Here is a 25,062-nt window from a genome sequence, read left to right as displayed (position 1 = left end):
ACAAGAAACACACATAACCCCAGGAGGGCACCGCCCTGCAACACTCCTAACACCCAGTCATACTAGCTGGTCAAATCAACGTGACCAGGATTCAGGCCAAAAAAAGCACGTAATCGGCACCCAGTATCACACCCCCTGGAAACTGAACAAAAAAAAGTCAGAGCGTCTTGAGAATACAATGACGGCAGGCTCCAGTGGATGCATACTGAAAAATTTACACAAAACAAGAATCAAACTCTAGAGCAGTCCAGCTATACCACAATTAACAAAAGAGCACGTCAATAGGTGAAGAATTGCTCACGTACAGCACAGCAGACCTACATCAAACAATACAGTTCAAACAGGCCAACTTCATTAGATGCAACTGAATAAAACACACCACAAAACAATTACAAACATACTCTGCCTCCTGCATCACACTTCTAACAAATGTTCCTATTTGTACAAAAAGATGACTCGGCCCAGACCACACTCCAGTGAAGCTTGTGGTATATCAGCCACAACACAAGAGGGTACTACAGTTCCCCAACTTTGCATACATAGAGAACAACTAGTCCTCCATGGTCACAGGGCTAGCTTCCTTCGCATGACGCCAAAATGTTTTAGCTGTAGGGCAGCGCGTTCATAAAAGAGTCTGGAGCCACGCAGTATGATTACACGTTTGGCCCATTGGTTACAGCAACAGCAGGTAGGTCCCGTCACCGCTCCATCCTCAAATCCTAGCTTCCACTCCACACCTGCATTGTATTACATCATTCACTCGCAGCATTACGGACACCAGCTCAGACATACAGAGAATGGGGACACACTGGATACTACACACTGCCTGATACAAGGTTGAACTATTCAAGGTTTACAAATAGTTGCTGACTGAGGTGGAAAAGACCTGGAACAATGTAAAGGACGATGTTGATAAAGACCTCTTTAATTGGAGGAGTTTAATGGAATACAAATACCTTCTAGTGCAGACTAGTTTACTATCACTTTTGTTTCTTTCATGGGGTCCCATCCTGCATATAGAGCTCTGAAGGCTCATTCAACAAGGATATATCTGCTAAAAGATATTATAATGGCTTCAGTAAGCCAGTACAGCACAGAGTTTGTCTATATAATGCGTAATTGTGGGGGAAGAGCAGGTTTGAACAACAGGTAGTTATTAGAAAATAAGAGAACTGGAACATAGGGTAATAATGGGTTTTGTCCATGGTCACTCAATTTGGGCAAATCGAAAGCCGGATATGACTGCAGTATACACAGCACAAAAAGTGATGCATCGAATTCTTGAATTAATGTCAGCCACAGGTAACTACTTGGGTTACGAGATCCCACATTTGAGAACTCAGTCACAAGGCCACATTTCCGTTACAGTTAGCTGAATTTTGCAGGCGTGGTGTAACTCAATTAACAATAATGCCATTGGTTTTTCTGCACACTACGTGAAGGGGACCTTCCTTTCAAACGTTACTCACCCTCTCGCAAGCACGACTGCAAACGTGGGTGGTTAATGTTGTCCTCTGCACCATTCAACCATATACGGTCCTCTTTAAAATCTCGGCTGATAGCAGCAGTGGTGGTGGTTTTCAACTAGAAGAGAAAAATATGTTCACTCCCCAAAAACACACTCGACCCCAATTGAATAAAGGAAATGCTGCAAACAATTTGGAAGACCTAAAACAACGGAAGGCAAGAGTCCTTCTATTTCAAATCTCAATTAACCACATTCTCTCCTTAAGCTGATCATGAGTGAGTTACAGTTCCAAATTTCAACCAAGCACGAAGGGCTGCTAGAAGTAAAGGTTGACAAGCTGATGGTTGATTCAGTCAGTTAACAGTGCAGCTGCATGCGAGTGCACTTGTTTGTCTATTTTTTTTAATTATTTTCTCATCTTTTAAAGTGTAGGTTACAATACATACATACTATAGGTACTTCAGCATGAAAAACTACCTAAGAGCTAATCATTAACAGACCACTTTTGATGCCCATCTACTTAGTATCGACATTTATAGGCCTTTAAGATTCAGAACTAGACACAATACTCCAAATAGACACTCCTATTGCTCTATGCAGGAGGTACACATCCTCCCTTTTTCTAGCTCTATATCTCCACCTCACCCATTCCGACTCTTTTCCCCACAGCTTTGACAACGTTTTAATGTAAGGCCATACACTGTAACAAACTCAGGTTACTGCTTCTAGTTGATATATTTTTAAGAGTTCACCTCATCTCACATACCCATTCCCCTCTTCTGGATTTCTGTGTCCCGAGTGTCGGACATTGCACTTGGCAGCATGAAGCCTTACGGGCCACCGCCAAGGCCATCCTCCCACCTTGTTCAAAATCTACGCCAATTATGATCCCTTCTAGACCAATAGAAACTTTCAGTTATATGTTCTGGAGGTAATATGGTTGTTACCTTGGTTTGCCAATAACTATGCAGTAACAGTATACGCTGCTAGGTTTACCCCAGACATACCAACAAAATCCAGTCTGAGGATTAGCCATGTTTATTATACAAAGGAATTACTAACAAATATAAAAAATCAGATAAGTGAATGATGTCTAAAAAACATAGAAGAATCCAACATTAGAATGTGGGTGCACAAGTAAAAAAAAAAGGAGCTTTAACATTGCAATGTGCACGACCAGATACCTACCTGATCCTGGTGCAGTGTTACACTGAGTGATGAATTGATTGGTAAAATCAGCTCTTCATCTCTTTTACCCCCTGCAAGACATTACACAGGTTATGTTCAGCATCAAAAGGGAAAACGTTTCTGGGATTATCTTCACTTGAGGTATAAAGCTGTACTGAGTAAAGTGCTGCTTTTCAATTGGACCACTGACGGAGAGCACCATTCCAATTGAAAGAGAAGATATAGCATGAGGTCAACATGGACGAATACCACTAACACATTAGATCAATTCACTCCGATGCATCCTATGAGGTGACTGCCCAGTAAGCAAAGCGACCAGGCCTAAAAGTAACTAGTGTTGAATAAACTTTCTGACTACAATTAATAGGGATGAGCAAAATAAGAAAGCATAGATGTGAGCTTCGACTCTGTGCATCACTTTCCTACTAACCAACGTTCTTTAAATACATTATTGTTGCGTGCCAGCAAATGAAGATTATTAACCTACACCACTTCTGCTGAGTAGGACTTGAACTGCTGAGCTTCGCTACCATGAGAGAGTCAAGTGCTACAATGGGCTACTTGGTTCCCAGTAAGGAGACCACTGTGGACCTATTACTTGTGAAGAACTTCTATCCATCACAACTAATAACCTGATTTATTATATTGGTGATCAGTGCTGGGATCAATAGTATCCTGATCCTGTACGCAGGGATAAAATTTGATAATTTCTGTTTTGCAACACATTACCTATACATTATTATTACACAAACAGCAGTGTGAAAGGATCTGAGAGGGGTTCAAAGGCTTGGCTGTGGTGAACTCAAGATGTGGGAAAGGAAAGCCCCAAGCACATATATCCCTTCTGAAAACATTGAAAGTTGATGTATTAACTGTGCTTAATGTGACAGAACACTCAGAAATAATATGTAGAGGCAGAATACTCACAGTCCTATTAGTTATGAAAGAACCCCAGCATTACGACTAAGCAACAAAACCTTACTCAAAGCATGATAGTACTTGCAGCGCTAATGCCCGACAACCAACTGTCTACATCACCAAGACACTGCACTCCCAGGCAGTATCATGGAAAAATGCTTACGTCATTACTGAACATTGAAATGCTTTACGGCGAGTAGCATGTTGCTCCAGAACCCAAGTTTACTGGCCAATCTATTGGTTGTGATTAGTCACGTGCTTGTATGAAAAAATGGCAAGTATTTACAGAGTTACAATGAGAAAGATTGTGGCATGTATGAGACTGAGAGAAGATTATACTCAGAAATAGACGGCATGCAGAGGACAGAAGGTTAGAAGAAGGTCACTGAAAAAAGAAAAGGGAGGAAGTATGTCAAGTAGAAGTATGTCAAGGTCAATTTTCCATGCAGGGTTTTAGGAGTATAGGGGGGGGGATCTTTTTGAGATAGCAAGCAATCGGATGATGTAAGCTGTAGAAGGAAACAACATTATACATGCAGCTCCAGATCCAGGCATACAGTTTAAATATGTGATTTCGAGTGTACAGATCGTTTACTCATTAGGAGTCCTAGTCTGTTCTGTGTCAAGCCTAGGACAGCCCTTATAAACACATTCTGAGGAATCCCAACCTTGGTACGGGTTCTGTATGTGGCACAAGGGGAGTTGGTGCAGAAAAAAAGATCTCATTTAATAATATGTCCTCACTATTCTGTATTTAAATGTTTTTTCCCTCACTCACTAAACACAAGTAATTTGGCACCAGCTGAGCGTGTCTCGCCAATGTGCAGTCAGGCTTATGCTGTTTTGTCACCTAATCCCATCCAAGTGTATACTCAATAATAGCACACTAACCTCCAATACTCAGTGTAGGATCGGTTGCATAACTGCTTAAATATATTACCCATGTCTACCACTAAGGACAAATGGTTACATAAAGAAGTGGTTATGGTGATAAATGGGATAATAACTTACACAGCACATTAATTTACTATTGGTTCAAAATGGTACAGTGGTGTGTCCAGAGGGACGCAGTTGTTGGTCAAGTGCTGGAGCTCAGCCTATTCAAGGTCAACAACTCAGCCACATACCCCCCTTCCTCTAGAGAACAACAACAGTACAGGTATCATCAGTAGTTAGTGACAGAAGGCAGCTGCATCAATACCGCTCAATGACAGAAAACACACTTCATCTGTACTCCATGACAACACTTTTCATAACACTGCTACTAATTGGAATCATTTAAAGGCAATTATTATAATGCAGGTTACCAGGTGGTACAGGTCATCACGCAAGTTGCTTCAGTTTACTTCAAATATAGGTTAATATAGGTAGAGACCGGTCTATGGCCCAGTACGAGGCTAGTGACTTTCCTGCTCAGCCTCGCAGTCTAGTACCCTGGCAACAGTGAACGGGGAAGCCAGAGGAGGAGCATTCCACTCTGTGACATCATAAACCATGCACAAGATCACACAATACTCAAGTGCTCAATGACAGAAATTCCCACAGCAGCGATAACCTCTGCCATAGAACTCGTTCATTATATGTGTATCACGGCACTAAAACTGAGAGACAGTATTATTAACTGATAACAATAAACAGTACGGACATAAAAGGTGAATGACAATACTCACACCTCTAACACCCTCAGGCTTAATATCACCTACATAACGAATTCGCAAGTTCCCGATACTAATCATGTCAGAGTACTGGACAGTAACGTAGCTAAATATTACTCGTAAAAGTATTACTGAACACCAGAATACTCACAAGACTAATAGTCAATGCAGTGTAAAACTCAAAACAGACACGTATTGCACGTGCATTCACATCAGCCGTACCAAAGGGCAAACCTACATAAATCGACGTTCCCGCCACTGCAATTGTGACATTAAACATCTACAGAATACTCACAGTATTTAATAACGGCGATGTTGACTGGGGCAGTGCAAGTTACCGTTTTGACACTCTTCTCTGCAGACATGTTCAGTGATCGGGATAAGAACAGAGTCAGCGCTCTAGTCTGCAATATATTCCCTCCACCCGTGTCTGGCGAGAGGACGAACCTCGGCTCATCCCACGCCACACGTACCATTGGCTACTTCTCGAACGGAACGTCAGTGAGTGGCACACATTGGCATACCGCTGAGCCATTCAGCCAATAATATGAATCGAAAGATACAAATTCCGCCTGTTCGGGGCGGAGTCAAAGATCATAACATAGGACACAGGGTGACTCGGGGTGCTGTCTCGTGCACCCTGGGCTGGATTTGTAAAGCACTAATAAAAGCAAGGTGTACCCAAGTGTGATCCGTTGACTTTTTAATACTACAAATGAGGCGTAAAGGTCGCGTGAAAGGTCTACAAGTTGATCCCGACCAAAGAAGGAGAGGGCTGGTCGGTATGGCGGCCATCTTGGAATAACCTGTGGTCTTGTTACACAAATAGCTCTAAGGGAACTTTATTCAGTTATAATTGTATTTCCACTACCACAATGTCATTAACCATTCACAAATTGAAATTCCTACTGCCCCATTAATTGACACGAGGACAGCTGGTCATACGGAAATAGAGTGAATATGTGACGTTACAACGCATGCCTTTACAATGCAGTTGTTCGTGTGCCATTACATCGCAAGTCATATCAACGACTTGCTGTAGGGGGCACGCTGAACTTAGGAATAGTATTAATTACTTTTTCTACTCCAGTTTGTGCAACAGCAGGGCATAGCTGCCAAGGTTTCAGATTGCGATGTGTGACATTTTCATAATTTCAGTGTAATAATGAGTGACATTTCAAAGACTATGAGTGACACTTTCTCGCAAGCAAAATCAAGCAATGAAGATGAAGGAAACCTACAACTATTAGAAATTGCTACCCACTGAGCAACAAAAAGCTCTAATTGTATCTTAAAATTGCTTCAAGGCACCAGAAATGGAAGAACACTAATGGGACATAGACTGCACAACAGCAGTGCTTAGCAACAGAAGACAGGCCCTATAGGTGCTCAGAACATAATCTCAGCCCCACCATGCAGATTATGCAAAATTGGTATTGAGTACACCAGGTTGACTGGTGATGGCAGTTGGTCAGAGCAATTGCCGCTGGAGGAAGTTACAGGATGTTGTTTAACTGTGTGAGGGAGAGCCCTGTGATTAGTTTGTTGTGTCTCTCCCTGCACAGAGAAAATGGATCTCGTCAGCCAGTTAACTCATTTTCTGTAGTTTCCATAATTCTTTAAGTTAGGGGGTGGGTGCTCTGGTTTCCGGATGGTATGGGCATAGCCGACAGGTTTTCAGTTTGCCGGCCATGTGTGACATTTATAGGCTTTCAGGGTATTTATGAGTAACATTTCACTGGTTTATGTTTGACACGTTGTAAGGAATTAAAGAAAGCTATCAATAGTTTTTTCTTGCAATTTTACTTTTTTCATAACAACTTCTTATAACCAGCCCTTCTCATAACCCATTGCCTGCAGTGCAAAGTAAGAACCCCTTTGACAAAAGCTTCACCAATATTCCTTCTCCTTTACAGGCCCAAAATATGTTAACATTCTTGATAGCTGCAGAAGTAGTTACTATTTTAAAGCAGTGCCACTCATTAAGACCAAGTCATGAGATAACTCAATTCTGATAAAATTCATTAGACAAAGAACGGAAAATATATTACGCAAACACACTGCTGCTCTTTGGGACATGATCATTTTTTTAACTAACCTCATTATTGCGGTCCCAGGATGGCAGCTGTTCTCGTGTTTTGCTGCTGACGACGTACAGAGGGCCTCTCATCTCCTTGGATGTGACACTTTGGTGTGAATTGAAAAGCAAGCAGAGACACCGTCATTATGTTGTTTAGGGGCAGAGGAGGTCAGGAGCACGAGAGCCGTGTAAAAGATATGCCCTCGCCTGACTTCCTTGTGGTGCCCGCCACGACGAAAGCAAAGTCCTCTAGATCCGTACCCACTTTGCTACACAGGGGCTGTGAGGCACTACTGCACCAATTTATGTGAGCAGATACGAGTAGGCCCAGGTGCCGGCAGGCTCAGAAACCAATTTAAACACTTTGGGCCAAGTGAGCATTTCCTTGCAACCCGGCTCAGACAAGAGGCAGGCTGGTTCGGACTACCTGATAGTTCCGACATGCTTATGCTGCAGACTCAGGATTCACGTTGTTGCGGAGGACGGGGCTTGGCTGATCTCAGGAATTTTTTTTTTATTTACCACTCTTGACAGGCTGCTCTTCTACGCAGAATTAATTTAAACATATTACGATTAACAAATAAAGCCTGAGTCACTCAGTGAGTGTCATGTGTCGTCGCCGGTGACTGAAATTAATTCCCTGGGTAACTCTCGACTCCCTGCCGGTCTGGCTGGCAAATAGTTACGTGAACGTGGCACGCCCGGGGTTATTGCAGCACTGCGCATTGCAGAATGAAGTCAGTCAGCACTGTGCACATGGCGAGGACTGACTCAGATTAAATCCCCCGCCGTTCTGCCTTACTTCCTCTTCCTGCAGGCGGGACGGACAGTGAGTAGAGCGGTCACATCCGGATTATAATCCATGTGAAGCAGTGACTGCAGCCAATAGCATCCACTGCTGAGAGGGCAAGCCCCACTCCCCCATCGGTAATTGGCAGCAGTGAGTGCGTAAACCGCGCGGCGCCGCTAGGCAGATTTGTTACACTGTAACGCTCTCAGCCACTCCAGGGCAGAGAGCAGATCATGGCTCAGTCTTTAACTATTTATGAACTCAACTCAGCAAGCAGCTGCTGGCAGCACGTTTTTCAGAGCAGCAGAGTTAGGGCACAGGCGATGCCGGTGGCGCGCGCTTGTGGGTGGCTTGCAAAATGCGTGACAATGCATTTCAGTGCGGTGTCGCGGAACACCGCACTGAAATGCGTGAGCGTCACACCTACTGTGTGATGCTTGGCAGGGCTGGTAGGGAAGGTGTTGGTTGCACGCCTGCTACAGCAAGTCGTTGATATGACTTACGATGTAATGGCACGCGTGGTAACAACGCGGTCGTTGTATCAACCGCATTTTAAATTTACAGCGTTGTAAACACTGTTTACCAAATAAGAGTATGCCCCTTGACGAATTTGGAACTGCAGGGGGTACCACAATCAAACCAGGCTTTAAAGCTATTCCCCCAAAGTTAGGGTAGGAATTCCTTTTTCCCAAAGCATGTATGTATACTATTGACAACTTGAGATAGGGATCCTTTCAGCACTAACAAATGCCCCATGCCATTTCTTTGGCACTAGCGTGGAACATTCAGATAGATTCATCAACACAAATTTCGATCGCAATAGTTGCGAAACAGCTATTGCGATCGCAATTCCATGAACAGCAATTCATGAAATGAAAAACAACCAAATTGCGAAATCGCAAAATAAATTTCGCGACTTCGTAAATAAAATTGCAGAATCAAGGTGGAACCCCCTCTGCAATTCTGAAATAGCGAATTTCCACTGATTCTGCGAATTCATTTGAGAATTCGAAAAAAATCGCAAACCAAATGCATGAAAAATCGCAATTAGCGAAAAAGCTAAAAATCGCAAATTGCAAGGCGCAATTTAAGGGGAACACAAACCAGGTGGTAACCATAAAGTTCCCAACATTTAAAAAAAATTTAAACTAGATACAGGTGCGGGGCTGAACAAACACACTTAAGGAGACACAGTAGGAGCATGCCAGGACTCCACATTGTGGTAAGGCGGCAAAGGCTCCAGGCTGCAGCCAGGAACAGACGCAGGATCCAGGAGCGCATTTTCCGGCAGCGGATCACACTCCTGGGCCAGACTGAGGAGGAAATCTACTCGAAGTACAGGCTGAATGGGGCAATGATTACCAAGCTCATCCGGGACCTTGACCCCCTGATGCAGCACCCAACAAGGAGGACCAATGCCGTGCCCACCTATGTCCAGGTCTTGTGCTGCCTGCACCTCCTGGCCTCCGGAAGCTTCCAGGGTATAGTTGCAGTTGCAGGGGGGATCTCCCAGAGCACACTGTCCCGCTGCCTAAGGAGTTTCCTGGACGCCATGCTGACCCGGATACACCATTACATTACATTCCCAACCACCCAACAGGACTTTAATCAAACAAAGCTACAATTTTACAACATTGCGCAATTCCCCCAAGTAATTGGATGCATTGACTGTACCCACATCCACATCTGCCCACCCGCTGAGACAGAATACATGTACTGTCACCGCAAGTCCTACCACTCACTGAATATCCAGATGGTCTGCAACGCAAAGACAATCATCACCGACATAGTGGCACAATACCCGGGGAGCACGCATGATTCCTTCATATTCCGGCACAGCGACATGCAAACACGCCTGGTCGGGGGTGACTTTGGCGAAGGACACCTCCTAGGTAAGTACACATGCCCATAAACAGTACGTCAAGACCATGTAGCTGCGCATAACAGGCACTGACCCTCTGCTCCTTTCATTCAGGTGACAGCGCCAATGGCCTCCGTGAGTACCTCCTCACCCCATACCTCAACCCTGCCACACCACAGCAACGGCGTTACAATGCTGCACACATTTACACTAGAAATTGCATTGAACGGATATTTGGGCTGTTAAAGAGCCAATTCCGCATCCTACATAAGACTGGTGGGGCCCTCAAATACCAGCCTGAGGTCTGCTGCCGCATCGTGGCCGTGTGTGCAATACTCCACAATATTGCTACCAAGCGGAGGATACCTGTGGAGATCTCTGGCAGTGAGTCGGAAGGGGACCGCCGCCCACCTGCACTTGTGCATCATGCACGCGGGAGAATCCTGCAGAAGGACACAGGCGCCTCAACCAAATAACAATGAACTGTTTCTAGTGCACCCATACCCCTAACACAACACTGCACTCACGCATGACAAATGTAATAATGAGATGAGTCGGATTTACGTGTGACATAAATTCTTAGTGTTATTTTCACAATAATGTGTCTTTAAATGTTTTTTTTCAAAATACATGACAACTGTATTTCCTCATACAGCCCCATGATAGCGAAGCAGTCGTACTTGGCTTATCAGCATGGCCCTGCTGCTAGAGTACATAGAGTCACTGGTGTCGCCTTCCCCCAAAGAACCACAGGAGCCAGGAGCAGTTCTCAACACGTCTTTATTCACTCGTGTTGCTCCTAAAACTAAAACTAACTTTCCCTTTCCTGTCTGAGTCCCCGCCTTTTCCTGTGCTGCCTGCTCTGTCCCTAACTGTGGTCAGGCACAACGATATGACACCTCCCCCCTTTGTACAAGAGTCTTACTGTCTCTCAGATTTCTTCAATGAGACGCGCTGGTCGCTTGGCATGTCGTCGGGGGTGACCAAGCTGTTCTGGAGTCCTGCTTCGGGGGCTCGCAGATTCTTCATGTCTTGCTGGACTGGGATGCTCTCTGTCACTGTTCTCACTTTGGCTCACCGGGTCAGTGGATGATTCACGTCTCCGGATCTCATTGTGGCCGCTGGAGTTGCATTTCTTGAAGTGTGAGCTATTTCGGGTTATCCGCTTGTGATCAGCCTCTGCTGTAATCATGGTCCCTTTCCGGCTGCAAACTCTCAACGGATGAGCGAGATAACAACTGTCTGCTTTCGTTCTTCGGTCACGCCTAACCATCACCCAATCTCCTTATCGGATGTCTCTGTGTTTCGCATGTCTACGGTGGTCGGCGAAGGCCTTCATTTTCAGTTTCTTTTCGTGGTCTATTTTAACCAGAGTGTCGTGATCGATGGTCACAGTTCGAGATGGTAGCGCATTGTCTAGTGTGGGTAGCCGGGTGCGAGGGATCCCCCCCAGCATCAGGGTGGCTGGACATTGGTTCGTGGTGTTATGGGGTGTGGTGCGATAAGCTCGCAGTACTTCATTTAAAGCTTGCTGGATGTCTCGGCAGGCCAGTTCTGCTTGCTGGAACGCTTTCTTCAGAGTTCCCATAAAGCGCTCCACCATGCAATTGGCTTGAGGCCATAGGGGTGTGATCTTCTTGTGTTTGAAATTGAGGTGTTTTGCGAATTCAGCGAATTCATGACCATTGAACGGTAGCCCATTGTCGGATTTGACTCCCTGCGGAATACCCCATGCCGCAAAGGTCTCATCAAGAACTGGTATTACTGCTGTTGCTTTGGTGGATGACACTAGGTGCACAATCGGGAATCGAGAATATTCGTCCATAATGACAACGATATATTGGCCTGATTTCAACGGCCCAAATAAGTCAATGGCGATTTGTTGCCAGACTCCATCTGGTAACTCTGACATTTGCAGAGGGGCTGGCGGTTCATCACGGCTCACTAGTTGACAAGAGGTGCAATCATTGAGAGTGGCCTCCACCATCTGATCCAGTGACGGAAACCAGACGCGTTCTCGTAGGGCCTTTTTGGTAGCGCTTATTCCTCTGTGGCCCTCGTGAGCCAAGTTGATCACTCCTTGCCGTAGTCTTTGTGGGATTACTATTCTCCCCCCTCTTAGCAGCAAACCATCCTCGCTGATAGATAGTTCTTCCTGGATTTGCTTGAATGCTACAAGTTTCTGGACGCTCTGAGCCGAGATCTGGGCTGTGTCTTTCACATGTCTCCATGAATTGTTGCGTATGCGAGTTATGACCTCTTGGAAAACAGGATCTTGGCTGGATGCTTCACGGATTGCTTCCAGGGGTACTGTAGGCAGACACGCAGAGTCAATGACGAAATGGATGTACTCCTCTGCTAACGAGCACTTCTCGCTGGTGTGTGTCTGAGGGTGTCGGGACATGTAGTCCGCTGGATTTTCCGACTTTCCTGGTTTGTGGATGATTGTGTACACATAGTCTTGGAGCCGTAGTCCCCACCGATCAATGCGCGGGGGCATTTTAGCTTTTGGATTGCCAAAGATGGTGATGAGAGCCTGGTGGTCTGTGATGATGGTGAAATGTTTACCATATACGAAGAGGTGGAAATGCTTGCAGGCCCATACCACCGCAAGACTCTCCTTTTCAGGTTGGGAATGTGCCTTCTCGGTGTCGGTGAGGCTGCGGCTGGCGTAAGCGATGATGTGGCGTTGATCAGAGTCTTCCTGATATTGCACCAAGATGGCACCCAGACCCACCGGACTGGCATCGACAGTGATTTCAGTCTTTTTCTTGGTGTCAAAATAGGCTAGGTTGATGGCAGCGCTGACAGTTCTTTTTATTTTGTTGAAGGAGTGCTCACAGGCATCTGTCCATAGGAATTGCTGGCCTTGATGGGTGAGCTCCCTAAGGGGGTGGCTGATGGTAGCGTAGTCCCTAATGTAACGTGCACAGTAGCTTGCCATCCCTAAGAACGATCGAAGGTCACTGACATCACGTGGTGTTGGGGTATCTGCAAGGGCGGACTCCTTTTCTGGGTCAGGTTTCATGCCATCTTTGGAGAAGATGTGACCATAGAATTTCAGGGTCGATCTGTGGAACTCGCACTTGTCTGAGTTCAGGGTCAAGTTGGCGTTTAGTAGCGCATGGCACACTCAGTCCAGAGCGGTGTCATGCTCAGTTTGATCCTTTCCGAATACTAGGAGATCATCGCTATAATTGAAAGCGTTTGGGATCCCTTGAATCACTCGCCGTATTGCCTCTTGGAAGATCTCTCGGAAGATCTCTTAGAAGATCACTCGCCGGATTGCCTCTTGGAAGTTTAGGCGTTTGTAATGGAAGAGTCCTTGGTGGGTTGTAAAAGTCGTGATGTACCGTGACTTCTCGTGTAGTTCCAATTGATGGTAACCGTTATTGAGATCGAGTTTTGAGAACACTGTGGCCCCATTGAGGCGAGCGATCATGTCGCTAATGTGTGGTCCGGGATGAAGTTCCCTCTCGATAGCTGTATTGGGTGCGCGCATGTCCACACACAGGCGCACTTTATTGTCCTGTCCTTTCTTGGGCACCACCACCACCGGTGACACCCATGGGGATGGTCCTGATGTGCGCTCAATGATGTCTGTTTTTAGGAGATCTTGGAGTTCATCATCTACTGCTTGTTGTAGGTGGAAGGGCACCTTCCTGTGGTGTTGTGCCACTGGGGTCACTCGTTCGTCAATGTGTAGTTTCACTTTAAATTGATTAAGTTTTCCCAGTCCCTTGAAGAGGTTTGGAAATTTTGAGACGATGTCCGGGGCATCTTCGGTCATGTAAAGGAGGTCCACAAGTTTCAGACGTTCCGCCGTCGGCAACCTGAGTAGACAGTCGGCCAGATCCGAGCCTTCCACAACGTGAACGTAGGCGGGAATCTGTCGGTCCTTGTAAGACAGAGTCGTGCTGAAACGGCCTAGGCAGGGTAATGGTTTCCTGGACATCCAGGTATATACCCGTATGGCCGCAGGTTCTAGCTTCGGTCGTGGCTTCATGCTTTGATATTCAAGAGCACAGATGTAGTTTAAAGAAGCTCCTGAGTCCAATACGAATTTTGCAGGATGATCTCCTATCTTGATATCTAGTTACGGGTATCTTTTTAGTCAGTCCAGATCCGAGACCATACAGATATATTCATCACTGTCTTGTGACACAGATGTGGGCAGTGATGATTCACTAGATGTCGATCTTCGTGATCGATATGAGCTGGCGGAACGGACACTTGACCGAGATGAGCTTGAGGAGCGACCATCTCTCCCTTTCACTGCACGATCGTGGTGGTGCATGTTTGACCGCGATGTGGACGATCTTCACCCTGACTGTCGAGTTTGGCAGGCTATTTCAAAGTGGTTCTCTCTTCCACAGCGGTGACATCGCTGACCAATGGCTGGACACTGTCCTGAGTGAGGGTAGTCTTGGCCGCACCGGTAGCATGTTGGTGCCGTCTTGTGAGACTTGGAGTGTCGCGACTCGTGACGTGACGACGTTCTTCGGGAGGTCGTGGCACGAGTAGGTTTACTTGACTTGCGACGGTCCGTCCAGTGTTTTTTTTCCTTGTGTTCTTGCAGTATGAAGGCTTGTTCCTTCCTTCCAGTCTTGTTGACTTCCATTTTCTTTGCATGGTCCTCTGCTTGATCGTTGATTCGTGTAATTTCCTCGATTTCCTCAAGAGTGTAGTGTTTCTTTAGTAGTCGCCGACGAAGTGATTCAGACTGGCAACCTTCAATTATGCGCAGTCACAGCGCGTCTTCAGTGTTAAAAGCGTCAATCTCGCAATGTCGGGCTAACCGCCGGATGCGCAAGATGAAATCGCACATGTGTTCATCCTTTTCCTGGGTAGCTAGATTAAAGGTGTAACGCTCGTAGTCTAAGTTGCGCTTATGTAGAACCCTCCAATCAAGAGCTCCTTTTACGTCATCGTAGGAAGTGGCATTTTCGGCAGGTAGTTCTTTAATGATTTGACCAATGTCTTTTCCCACTAAATTTCGCAAAGCTATTCATTTTTGCTTAGGATCTTGCACCTGAGACCCGGTTATATAGTCCTTTGAAGTCCTCAGCCCAGCTCTTCCACTTGGGCCCCATACTATTTCCGGACGTCAACTCTAAAGGGTCTGGTGGCCGCAGGTAGGGTACTCCCATGAGTGTGTGTAGAGACGGTGCAAGTGGTGGTGGTGGTGGCGTGGCCAGAGATGCTGCTCCTCCTCCTGGAGCGCCTGTCGGGTTCGTGACGGACATCGTGGCTTGATCAGGCCACTCAGCAGGATATTGTTCGGTTTTGTGTGGCTCACTGGTTAGAGGCGGCAGACCCGAGAGCAGAGGACGGCCCGGGACCAGGGTTCGATTCCCGACGCGGCAGGTTTCTGGACCAGGGTCAGCGGACTCGATAATTCTCTCGCCTCGGTGCCCACTCTGATCAGCGATCACACTCGGCAACTCTGGGCACTAGCTTGCCTCATCTTCACTAACGGCCCCACCAGACCGCCGGGGATGCCTGGTCTCACCCTGGAGATACCCATTAAGGGACCATCTCTCAGGGAAGCCAGGAAGGGTTTCGCAGCGGTCGAAGCGCGGAGGTACCCCTTCGGGAGTGATTCCAGCGCTATATAAGCACATAATTAATTTATTCTACCACAAGCGAGCGTGTGAGTCAGTATCGCTTGGTTCCAATGACTTTCCAGCAGTTTTTGACTCTTAGATGCAATGTTGCCTGACTTCAAAATGGCCGACACTAAAAACCCGATGGGTGCCTATGGCTGGCACCTGATTCTAAGATGGCCGCCGTTCGGGACACGTGGGTTCCTTTTATTTTGCAATTGCCACTTTTAAAAGTCTCTCATTCATTTGTTCTGAAAAAAAAAAAGTCTCTCATTCAGCTTGGCCACATTCAAATTGGTTCCAGGCAGGCTTTTCTGGAGCTCGGGACTCACCCTCACACTCTCAGCCTCAGCCAGTCGCTTCTGGGACGCTCTCCGACGTCGTTGCCGCTTCGCGCCGATTTTACTTCCAGGCGGGCAGTCTCTGGGCGGTTGCCGAGTCAGGTATGCTCAAGGCAACGTTCAGGCAGCGCGGGCCCTCTGTGGGCGGGTGTCGATCGTCGCGCTCTGGGGCAGCATTCAAGCGCAACATGCAGAGCGTCTTCCTTCCTTTTTTTCGCGCTCTTGCACGCCGCGCCGACACAGGCTGCAGGCTCGCTGTTTCTGGCCGTTCACAGACGGTGGGGCTTTAAGGCATGTGGGGTTCTAGTGGGGATCCCATCCTCGTGGCCAGTGTTGCCTTCCCCCAAAGAACCACAGGAACCAGGAGCAGTTCTCAACACGTCTTTATTCACTCGTGTTGCTCCTAAAACTAAAACTAACTTTCCCTTTCCTGTCTGAGTCCCCGCCCTTTCCTGTGCTGCCTGCTCTGTCCCTAACTGTGCTCAGGCACAACGATATGACAACTGGCGCCTCCGGCTGGACGCACCCAGTCGCCTCTCCACGTCCTCCACGCCAGTATTGGCCCGTGATGCTGCAGTGGGTCTGGTGCTGCGACGGCGTGCGGTTACCACCGGCAAGGACAGGCTGCTGTGACTTGATGTGCCCTCACTGGCATCATCCCCCCACTTGCTTGGCCATGGCCACACGCCTGCTGATTCTGGACAGCTGTTGTGACCTGTTCCAAGGCCCTGGCGACGTCCTGGCAGCATTGTACCATCTGAATTTGCATCGCAAAGGAGCGGCGCGAAACTTGGGAGGTCGCATTACCAATCAGATGGTTGGATCTTGTGTATGCTGACAGGAAGGTCAGTAGCTGGCGGTGGCGGTGGCGGGTGATGTCCTGCTGTGACACCAGGATCTGGCTGTTCTCCCTGACAGCAGCTCTCATCACCTGCATGCTTTCCGTGAGCTGGCTCACGTTTCGCGCTGTCTTATAAAGCTGTAGCTGGATGGCTGCCAAGTGCCGTGCCTGCTTTTGGTGGACAGCAAGCATCTGGCGTTCTATGCCCAGCCCAGGATCTCGGACATATTCCCCCCTGCCAGCACGTGTTGACACGTTGCGCTGCTGCCTCATCAGTCCTCTGGACTGCGATCGCACAGTGGCTGTGCGCCGTGTCTGCCTCCTGGGGGGTGGTGTGGCCTGTACCACTGCTATGGGTGTCACATGGGGTGGTTGCTGACCTCCTGTGGCTGCAAGGGTTGATCCTGTCGACATGGGGAGGTGGTGGTACTGGTGCTGGTGGTTGTGATGGTCCAGGTCGTGGGGAAGGATGGCCCTCTCCCTCGGTGTCCTCAGGGTTCTCCTCAATCTGGAGTGCCTCGCTGTCTGTGCTGGGTTGTTCTGACGCACCTGCGATGTAAATGGGTGCATGATTAATGATATGTATCTTGCTCATGGGATGTTGCAACATGCATGCAGGCTTGCATTCCCTGACTGGCTTTAGGTATATGTTTCACTTGACAGGACTGGCGTGTGTGGCTATCCGGGAAATATTGTCACACTACAGGTCCCACAATGCAATAGGGCATTTCAGGTGTGCATGGCCTGTATTACTGGGGTTATCAAATGGCTAGCTCTGGAGTCATGGGCATTGTTAGGGGACGGGGTCGCCGTTGCATGGCACTTACCTTGGGATTGTTTGGTGGGTCGGGAGGTGTCCAGCCGGGTGACCCCCACGCAGGCTGCAGGGTTGGGTGTGTCCTCCACCAGGTCTTCAAGCGGAGTGTTGGGTGCTACTGTGGAGTCTCCTCCTCCGGTGGAATGTTGCTCCCCCAGCCGCTCAGCAATGCGTTCTTTGGCACGACCTCTGAGGTCGTACCACCTCTTTTTAAGCTCATCAATGGAGCGCTGGGTCACTCCAACAGAGTTCACTTTGGACCGGATGCACAGCCAAATGCGCCTCTTGTCGGCTTCAGATACCCTCCGGGATTCCTTGCCAAACAGCCTGTCATGGTCCTTGGATACTCCCTCGATGAGGAGCTCTAACTCCTGTTCCGAAAATTTAATTTTTCGCTTTCTGCCAGGTGCACTGCTTCCTGCTGCTTCCTGGGACATTCTATTTTGGTGTTTGTGTCCTGTTGTGGTGCTGCAGGATGTGTCTTGTGGAGCTCTGGGTTGTGCTTCTTCCAATCTCAGGCTCTGTGTTCTGAATGAGTGAGGGAACTGCCTACTTCCTGGTTGTGATGTCATCATTGTGCTCGAAATGAGACTTCCCGTTTTTGCGATCTCGCAATTAGCGAGATCGCAATTTGCAATTTCGTTAATTGCGAGTTCGCAATTTGAACATGGGAAACGGGCGATTCTGCGATTTTTGTGCGATTTCGTGAAAATCACAATCGGCAATTGCGGCCGACTGCGATTCGCTTTTTTAGTCGCTTTTCTTGATGCATCCCATTCTGCGAATTCTAAATTGCGATTCGGTATTTTTCACAATTTAAAATTCGCAGAATCTGGGCTTGATGCATCTGGGGGATTGTGGTTTAAAAGAAATAAAGTCTGAATGGTCTGTGCCACGTGATTTTTTTGGATTGAAAAAGAGTGATCCTGCAAGAATTTTGATTGGAGAAGAGTATTGATTGCACAAAGGATGAAAGTTACTACATGTGATGTGCGCTGGTGTTATGTTCTTGTTAATGTGATATTTGTTGCACTTCCAGTGGACACAGAGTCTTTGACGCCGAAGGTGGATGAGTGTCATACACCAAAGTTGCAATCATTATTTGATGCTTTGTATTTAGTACTCAAAATCTTTACAATAAGGGGACACTATTTGATGTGCAGGTCACTAATAGCAAATCCACCTTCCTTTGTATGTTGTGTGGGCAGAAACATGTTGGCCTTAATCAGATGAACTGGATATTAGACCAAGTTTTTGTCCACTTGTATTTTTAAACTATACCCTAGGTATCGGCTATTAAAGGAGCTTCTTGAGGTTTAACTCAAGGTATGTTTAGTTCGATTTTTTCTGGATCCCACTTTTATCCAGTGTCTTATATAAATACCTCCCTTATACTGAGGCATAGCCGTCCACGCCAACTACCGCCCTTCACCCTCCCCGTAGTATAATTTTACCGCGGTGGGGTGAGTAAGCTAATGGTGAAGCATACCACTAACACTGCTTCCAAGTTTTCAGATTGCTTATGAATAACTTTTAGCTGGTCTCTTTCATACCTATGAGTGATGCTCAATGGGCAAGTGTGTGACACTTAGAGTGACACTTTCTGGCTAGTAAAACTAAGTAATGAAGTCAATGGAAAGAGATGCACATCCGAAATGACATTATTTTGAGCCATGAGAAGCTCTAAAAAGATCTTGAAACTGCCTCAAAGCACTTGAAATGGAAGGTCAGGTGTTGCCTGGAGCTTTTCATACTCCAGTAGCGCAGAGAAGAAGCAGCCAACATGATCAGAAAGTCAAATAATTTTTTAATGGAAGCCAGGTGTCCTTTGAATGCTGGGATTTGTATCATGCCCATTTAGTATGATGGGAAAAAGAGAAATCTACAAGTCCCGTACGCGCAATATTTCGGGATAAAAAGTTACTCACAGAAAATAATCACAAGGCAGAGACTCTTTACATTCGGGCTGGACTGGCGATTTTTGATAATCGCCTAAACTGCAGTAGTACACAGGTCCTGAGCTCCAGTACTTGAGGGGTGACTCACCATTCCGAAATGGCGTGGGGTTGCCACTGGTCTCTGCCAGTGCCCGCTGTGCGGCTTGAGTGCTGGCTGGTTTGCACTGTAGGCAGGGGCAAAGGCTCTCTCAGAGGCTCAGGGCTGCTGCAAGTATTGTCCTGCATCTGTGAGTTTTCACTCTGTGCAGTGCTTGGAGCTCCCTTTTGGGGCCTCAATCAATGGGTATCTTCCGTATTAAGATCTCTATATGGTACGATGTGCAGCCGATATGGACATTTCAACTGCCTGCCTTTGATTTAGAGAAGCAGCTACCTGATCCGGCTCTGTGGTGCCTCTTGCCTCTCCCCAAACCTTGACGTGCCTCACTGTGCACCACTGACCAGGCGCTGTAATCCTGGGATACATACTCACTTTGCTGTGGTATGAGGTGAGCTAGATTGTACAGTGTTTGCAACTGCTCGCAAGCAGTATGTTCAGGGAATCTGAAAATTCAGCAAAACCCATTTCTTGCTAAAGAATCCCCCCCAATGGAGTTTTGCTGAAAGACTTCATCTTCAAGCCCCACTACTAATGGGTGGATCAAGTTGACTGATCAGCAGACACCAGTTAGGGCAAAAATATAGATTATAATCTTTCCTATATTATGCTTGTACTGTTGTCATTCAATTGCCCCTTCTTCTATTTTTCATAGTATAATGTTGCCTATATTATGCTTGTACTGTTGTGATCTTATCGCCCCTCCCCATTTCTTTGTTTCTACTACTATTACCATAGCCCATGGTATTGACCTCTATGCCACCCATTCTTCTATTTTCTCTACTTTTGCCTGTCTAATCTGGGCTCGCCTGAGCTATGTGCCGTTGCCTCCTTATACTTCTCCATGCTTCCACTTTCCTCCTGGCTCTCTCCCTACCTCCATTCCCTCTGCTCCCACACTACGTCACAACAATGTCGACCAAGCATGTAAAAGCTGGTGCCAACCATTAGAAGATTATTTAAGCTCCCAACCATCTTCAAATCCTTGTGTGGAAGCTGGTGCCAACCATTAGAAGATTATTTACGCTCCCAACCATCTTCAAATCCTTGAAAAAAAGGTTAAAAAACAACACCCTCAAATAATTTACAGATTCACTCTCTGTCGACTAGTACTACAGCGGCTGGTACAGGAGACTCAAAACCGACCACATCTTCTTCATCCACAACATTTCATCTTGGTATACTGTCTTCAACAACTTACTCAACGTAAGATTCTCCTCCAAAATCCCACACGGCTACCACTTAAAAAATTCCCTTTCAGCACTTATCAATGGTTCAATCACTATTTCCCTATATAATAACGGCAAAGTTATGATTCAAGCTAAAGACAAGTGTCTCTCTCTTTTTGACCATCCATTTCCACCTCTATACTCTCACACTCTGACTCTCCAATCTCTCCAATCTCTCCTACTCTTCTACGGACTCCAACCTCACTACACATTCCTTTTTCCCACTCCGCCATGGTTCCATAACGCCATTCCCACAAGAGTAACTGGTTTCCCTTCAGACCCACCCGCTCCCACCTATCCCCCTCAGCCACCCTTCCTCCCAATGTCTCCAACTAGGACTTCACCCTCAGCATTTGGCCAGTACTTTTCTTTGCCCCCATGCATCTTCCTGGGATTTTAAAGAACCCTCCCCCAAACAGATTATTCACCCACTTAACCAGATCTGTTTTTCAAAAGCCAAACCTCCCTGCTCACATAGGGACCTCTCCACCATCTGACCTTCTTCCTTTCCCCCCTCCTTGTCCACCTTCTTTTATACCCTGCTCACTCTACTCTCTCTCCGAATCTTCCCCATACTCCCTACACCACTCCTACTCACACCCTTTTTCCTTTACTGTCACTCAGCCACTTACTCCCCTATGATATTCTTTACCCTTCCCCTCCCCTTTTTTCTAATCAAGAATTACTTTCCATATTCTCCCTCCTCCATCCTATACAATTTCTCACACCGCTCTTGCCACTCACCGCTTACATTCATTCACCCCAGCTTGTGTGCCACCACTCTACTCCCCTCTCTCAACTCCCTACTACTCAGACCCTTTGTCCCTCTTTTCTTCCTATCCCTACCCTCTAGCCCACATACGTTCTTCCTATCACAGCTCTCTTCTTCCTCTCCTCAACCAATACACTATGGGGTCGATTCCGATTCAGGAAAAAAAACGTCCGTACGATTTGTATCCGGAGCCCTCTCCGTACGAATCGTACCCGTCCGTCCGAGTCGCGTAGTACGATCCGTATTCCGTGAATCCGTCTGAATCGTCGCGATCCGTACGTATTGCAAGGTTGAAACCGTGAACCGTACGACTCGTACACATGCCGTACGACTCGTACACATGCTGTACGACCCGACGAGTACCATCCGGACCGGGGTATGAGGACGCGATTCGTACGGTCCACGTCAGGTAAGGGCGAGTCGTATGGAAAAGCACACAAACACATACACACCGTACGGTCCGTACACCTCATGATCGCAGGGGTACAGTGCGTACCCCTGCGATCATGGGGTGTACGAGCCGTACCCCATGTACGATGGGTGTACGAGCCGTATCCCATGTACGATGGGTGTACGAGCCGTACCCCATGTACGATGGATCATACATGGGGTACGGCTCGTACACCCATCGTACATGGGGTATGGCTCGTACACCCATCGTACATGGGGTATGGCTCGTACACCCATCGTACATGGGCTACGGCTCGTACACCCCATGATCGCAGGGGTACGGTGCGTACCCCTGCGATCATGGGGGGTACGCACCGTACCCGGGGGGTCCGTTCCGTAACTGTTTCGGCGCGAACTCTGCTTTTTTACGGCCGTTTTTAGCTCCCGTAGAAAAAGGGTCGTACGGTGCGTACCCGACACGTATCGTACTTGCTGGGTCGTAAAAACCAGCCTTGAACCGTACAGATGTCGCGTACAGCGGCTTCCGAGGGAGAATCGTACGGAGATTAGAGTCGTACGGTCTCTGTATGGCTCCTGGTACGAATTGTACTTCAGCGTACATATGGGGGACGTTGCAGGGTACGATTCATACGGGAAAAAGGCTCCGAACGGCTATTCGGAGCGGTTTTTCCCGAATCGGAATCGGCCCCTATATGTCTGCTTCTTTCAAAGAATGCCCTGAGAATCTCTTTCTCTACACAGCAGTACCCACTCTCAGTTTCAACCTACATTACTTGACTCTGCACCTTCCACAATAAACTAACTAGGCCTCCTTAACTCCACAATCCTCCAGTTTATATTATAGGCATTTATATGTTTCTGCTACCTTGACTTTTTTTATACTCCTAGTTTTTGGAAGGAAAAAAAGATGAGGTAGCAGAAACATATCAATACCTTGGATTCAACGTTGAACACCAAATAAATTACAAACAGCACTTAGCAGCCATGATGGCAAAAGCTCAATTGTTAACCTATGGTTTTATTCTACTAAAAAAGAAATTTAGTTGCCCGTCATTCTGCCACCTGAATCCGTCATGAATACCAAGTTAATGGCAATTGTGACGTATGCCACGGAAATGATGAGGGGTCATGAAGCACCCACCTTAAACAAAATTTAAACAAGAGTGTACAAATCTGTGTTAAACATCTAGGAATCAGCCTCACCTGCCCAAGTTCGCCTGAAGTTCAGTTTGATAAATCAAACATTTCAAAGCAAAAATGCTTTAATTTAATTATGTTGGAGGCTGCACACATCTGAAAGAGGCTCCATCGATGATCTGTGCCGGCAGGAAATTGAGGAGCAAAAACAGACCAACAAAAAAGTTTCCTGTGGATTCTATTTAAATCAGGCAATTGAGGAATTAGGTGTACAAAAAGTTTGGATTGCGAGCATAGGTAAAGCAGCATTTTATCAAGCAATTAATACTACAACCAAAAATGTGTCTCATATAATAGACAAGAACACCTTCACACGAAGACGATATTCCTGGGCAGTGATCAATTCATATAAAAAATTTCAGCATCAGGAACACCTTTCAGCTCATTTTTCACTGACCATAAAACAGCAGTTTATGCAATTCCATTTTGGCATGTGGCAAACCAAAAACCTCATCTCTAACTGGAAATATCAGTTTCAAAGCCAAGAATGTTGACTGTGCAAATATAGGCAAACATCTTTAACATATATTCTCTCCATGTGCCCAATGTTTAGAACAGAAGGAAAAAACAATTGAAAGCAAATGTTATAAAATTGAAAATCCCCACCTGCAGGCAAGTGGTAACAACCTGGTTAGGAGGTTCTTCACAACCCCTTGTCTGCAGGGGGGTAAACATTTTAAAACTGAATCTAAAACAAATAGACCAAACAAAGGTCTAACAACACAAAACGTGCACAAGATAGACAGGCTCTTTAAAGAATATGCAAACATCAGTCACATCACTCAATGACCTAGTGACTATAGCAAGATCAATCTTTAAGATCACTGATTGCACAAAGCATTCACACTTTACTAAGAAGAAACTCCGGGATCACTACTCAATTAGGCACAAACTATGAACTTCACAGGATCAAATTAGCCCTACATTACCTCCAAACTTTGAAGGAGTATAGAAGGCGCTCAACATCTCCTATACAAAAATCCTGATTACAAATGAACTTATCCTGAATTCTGTAAAGACATTGTTTGATAATACTCTGTCTCAGTAGAGACAAGCCTGGCATATTATGTATTTTAATAAGATTCTATTTTCAATTCTTGTCTATATTTACATTTTTATATTTAAAATGTGTGTAAAATAAGTGTTTAAAAGGTTTTTATGAATGTATTTTAGTGTAATGGTTTTAAAAGACTAAACACTATAACAAAGTAAACTAACTAAACTAAACTTGAAACTCCCAGCTTGAAGTCACTATCTCCCGCTTAAGCTCTAAAATGTCAACTGGACTTGACTCTTTCCTCCTGTTGGTGAAAACACAGTACCCCACATACTTAACTTGAGAAGTTCGCTTCTCCCTCACCCCAAAGAGCTGTGCATAATATGTCACTAACTAAAATTACCAATCTACTTTCTAGCTATAGTACCTCTTACTCCCCAACCATTTCTTCTCCTGACAACACAAATCAATGCACTATACCTATCATCTTCCTAGTACGAACCCAAACCCAACCATTTTCAACCCAGACACTGACCCATCGAAACCTCATTCCCATCATTACTAAAAGCCATGACACCCCATTAACAAAACAGTAACCTCTGAGATGCGTTGTATGCTTCACAACTGCAGATCGGCAACAAAACAGGAGCTTGAAATCTCAGAAACCATCACTCAATACAAGCTTGATCCACTCATACTGACTGAGACATGGTCTAATGACACTTCCCACACTATCTTCGATATTCTTCTCCCCTCTAACTATTCTATTTTTCAGATTGACATGTTTGGCACAGTTGGCCGAGTTTTCGCAATCATATTCAGAAATTCTCTTCAAT

The 25,062-nt window shown here is 46.3% G+C and overlaps 2 protein-coding genes across 2 annotated transcripts in view; both read right to left on the bottom strand.

The window, feature by feature from the left end:
- MVD (mevalonate diphosphate decarboxylase) overlaps positions 1 to 5,683 on the bottom strand; it is an 82,651-nt gene extending 76,968 nt beyond the window's left edge. Inside the window, exons 1-3 of the mRNA XM_086945814.1 lie at positions 5,525 to 5,683; positions 2,657 to 2,727; positions 1,470 to 1,584 (exon numbers count right to left, since the gene is read on the bottom strand). Of these exons, the coding sequence (XP_086801940.1) occupies positions 1,470 to 1,584; positions 2,657 to 2,727; positions 5,525 to 5,594 (256 nt within the window). The 5' untranslated portion in view covers positions 5,595 to 5,683. The remainder of the gene's footprint in view (positions 1 to 1,469; positions 1,585 to 2,656; positions 2,728 to 5,524) is intronic.
- Positions 5,684 to 16,878: 11,195 nt separating this feature from the next.
- LOC147677924 (uncharacterized) lies at positions 16,879 to 18,002 on the bottom strand. The gene is made up of 2 exons (XM_086945596.1): positions 17,576 to 18,002; positions 16,879 to 17,297 (listed from the first exon to the last, which is right to left on the bottom strand). The coding sequence occupies exons 1-2, from the start codon at positions 18,000 to 18,002 to the stop codon at positions 16,879 to 16,881; spliced, it is 846 nt and encodes a 281-aa protein (XP_086801722.1).
- Positions 18,003 to 25,062: the final 7,060 nt, after the last annotated feature.

The sequence above is a fragment of the Lissotriton vulgaris genome, chromosome 12 (genome assembly GCF_964263255.1).
Source record: "Lissotriton vulgaris chromosome 12, aLisVul1.2, whole genome shotgun sequence".
NCBI lineage: Eukaryota > Metazoa > Chordata > Amphibia > Caudata > Salamandridae > Lissotriton > Lissotriton vulgaris.
The sequence above is the reverse complement of the archived record's forward strand: the minus strand, read 5'-3'. Positions and strand labels throughout refer to the sequence as shown.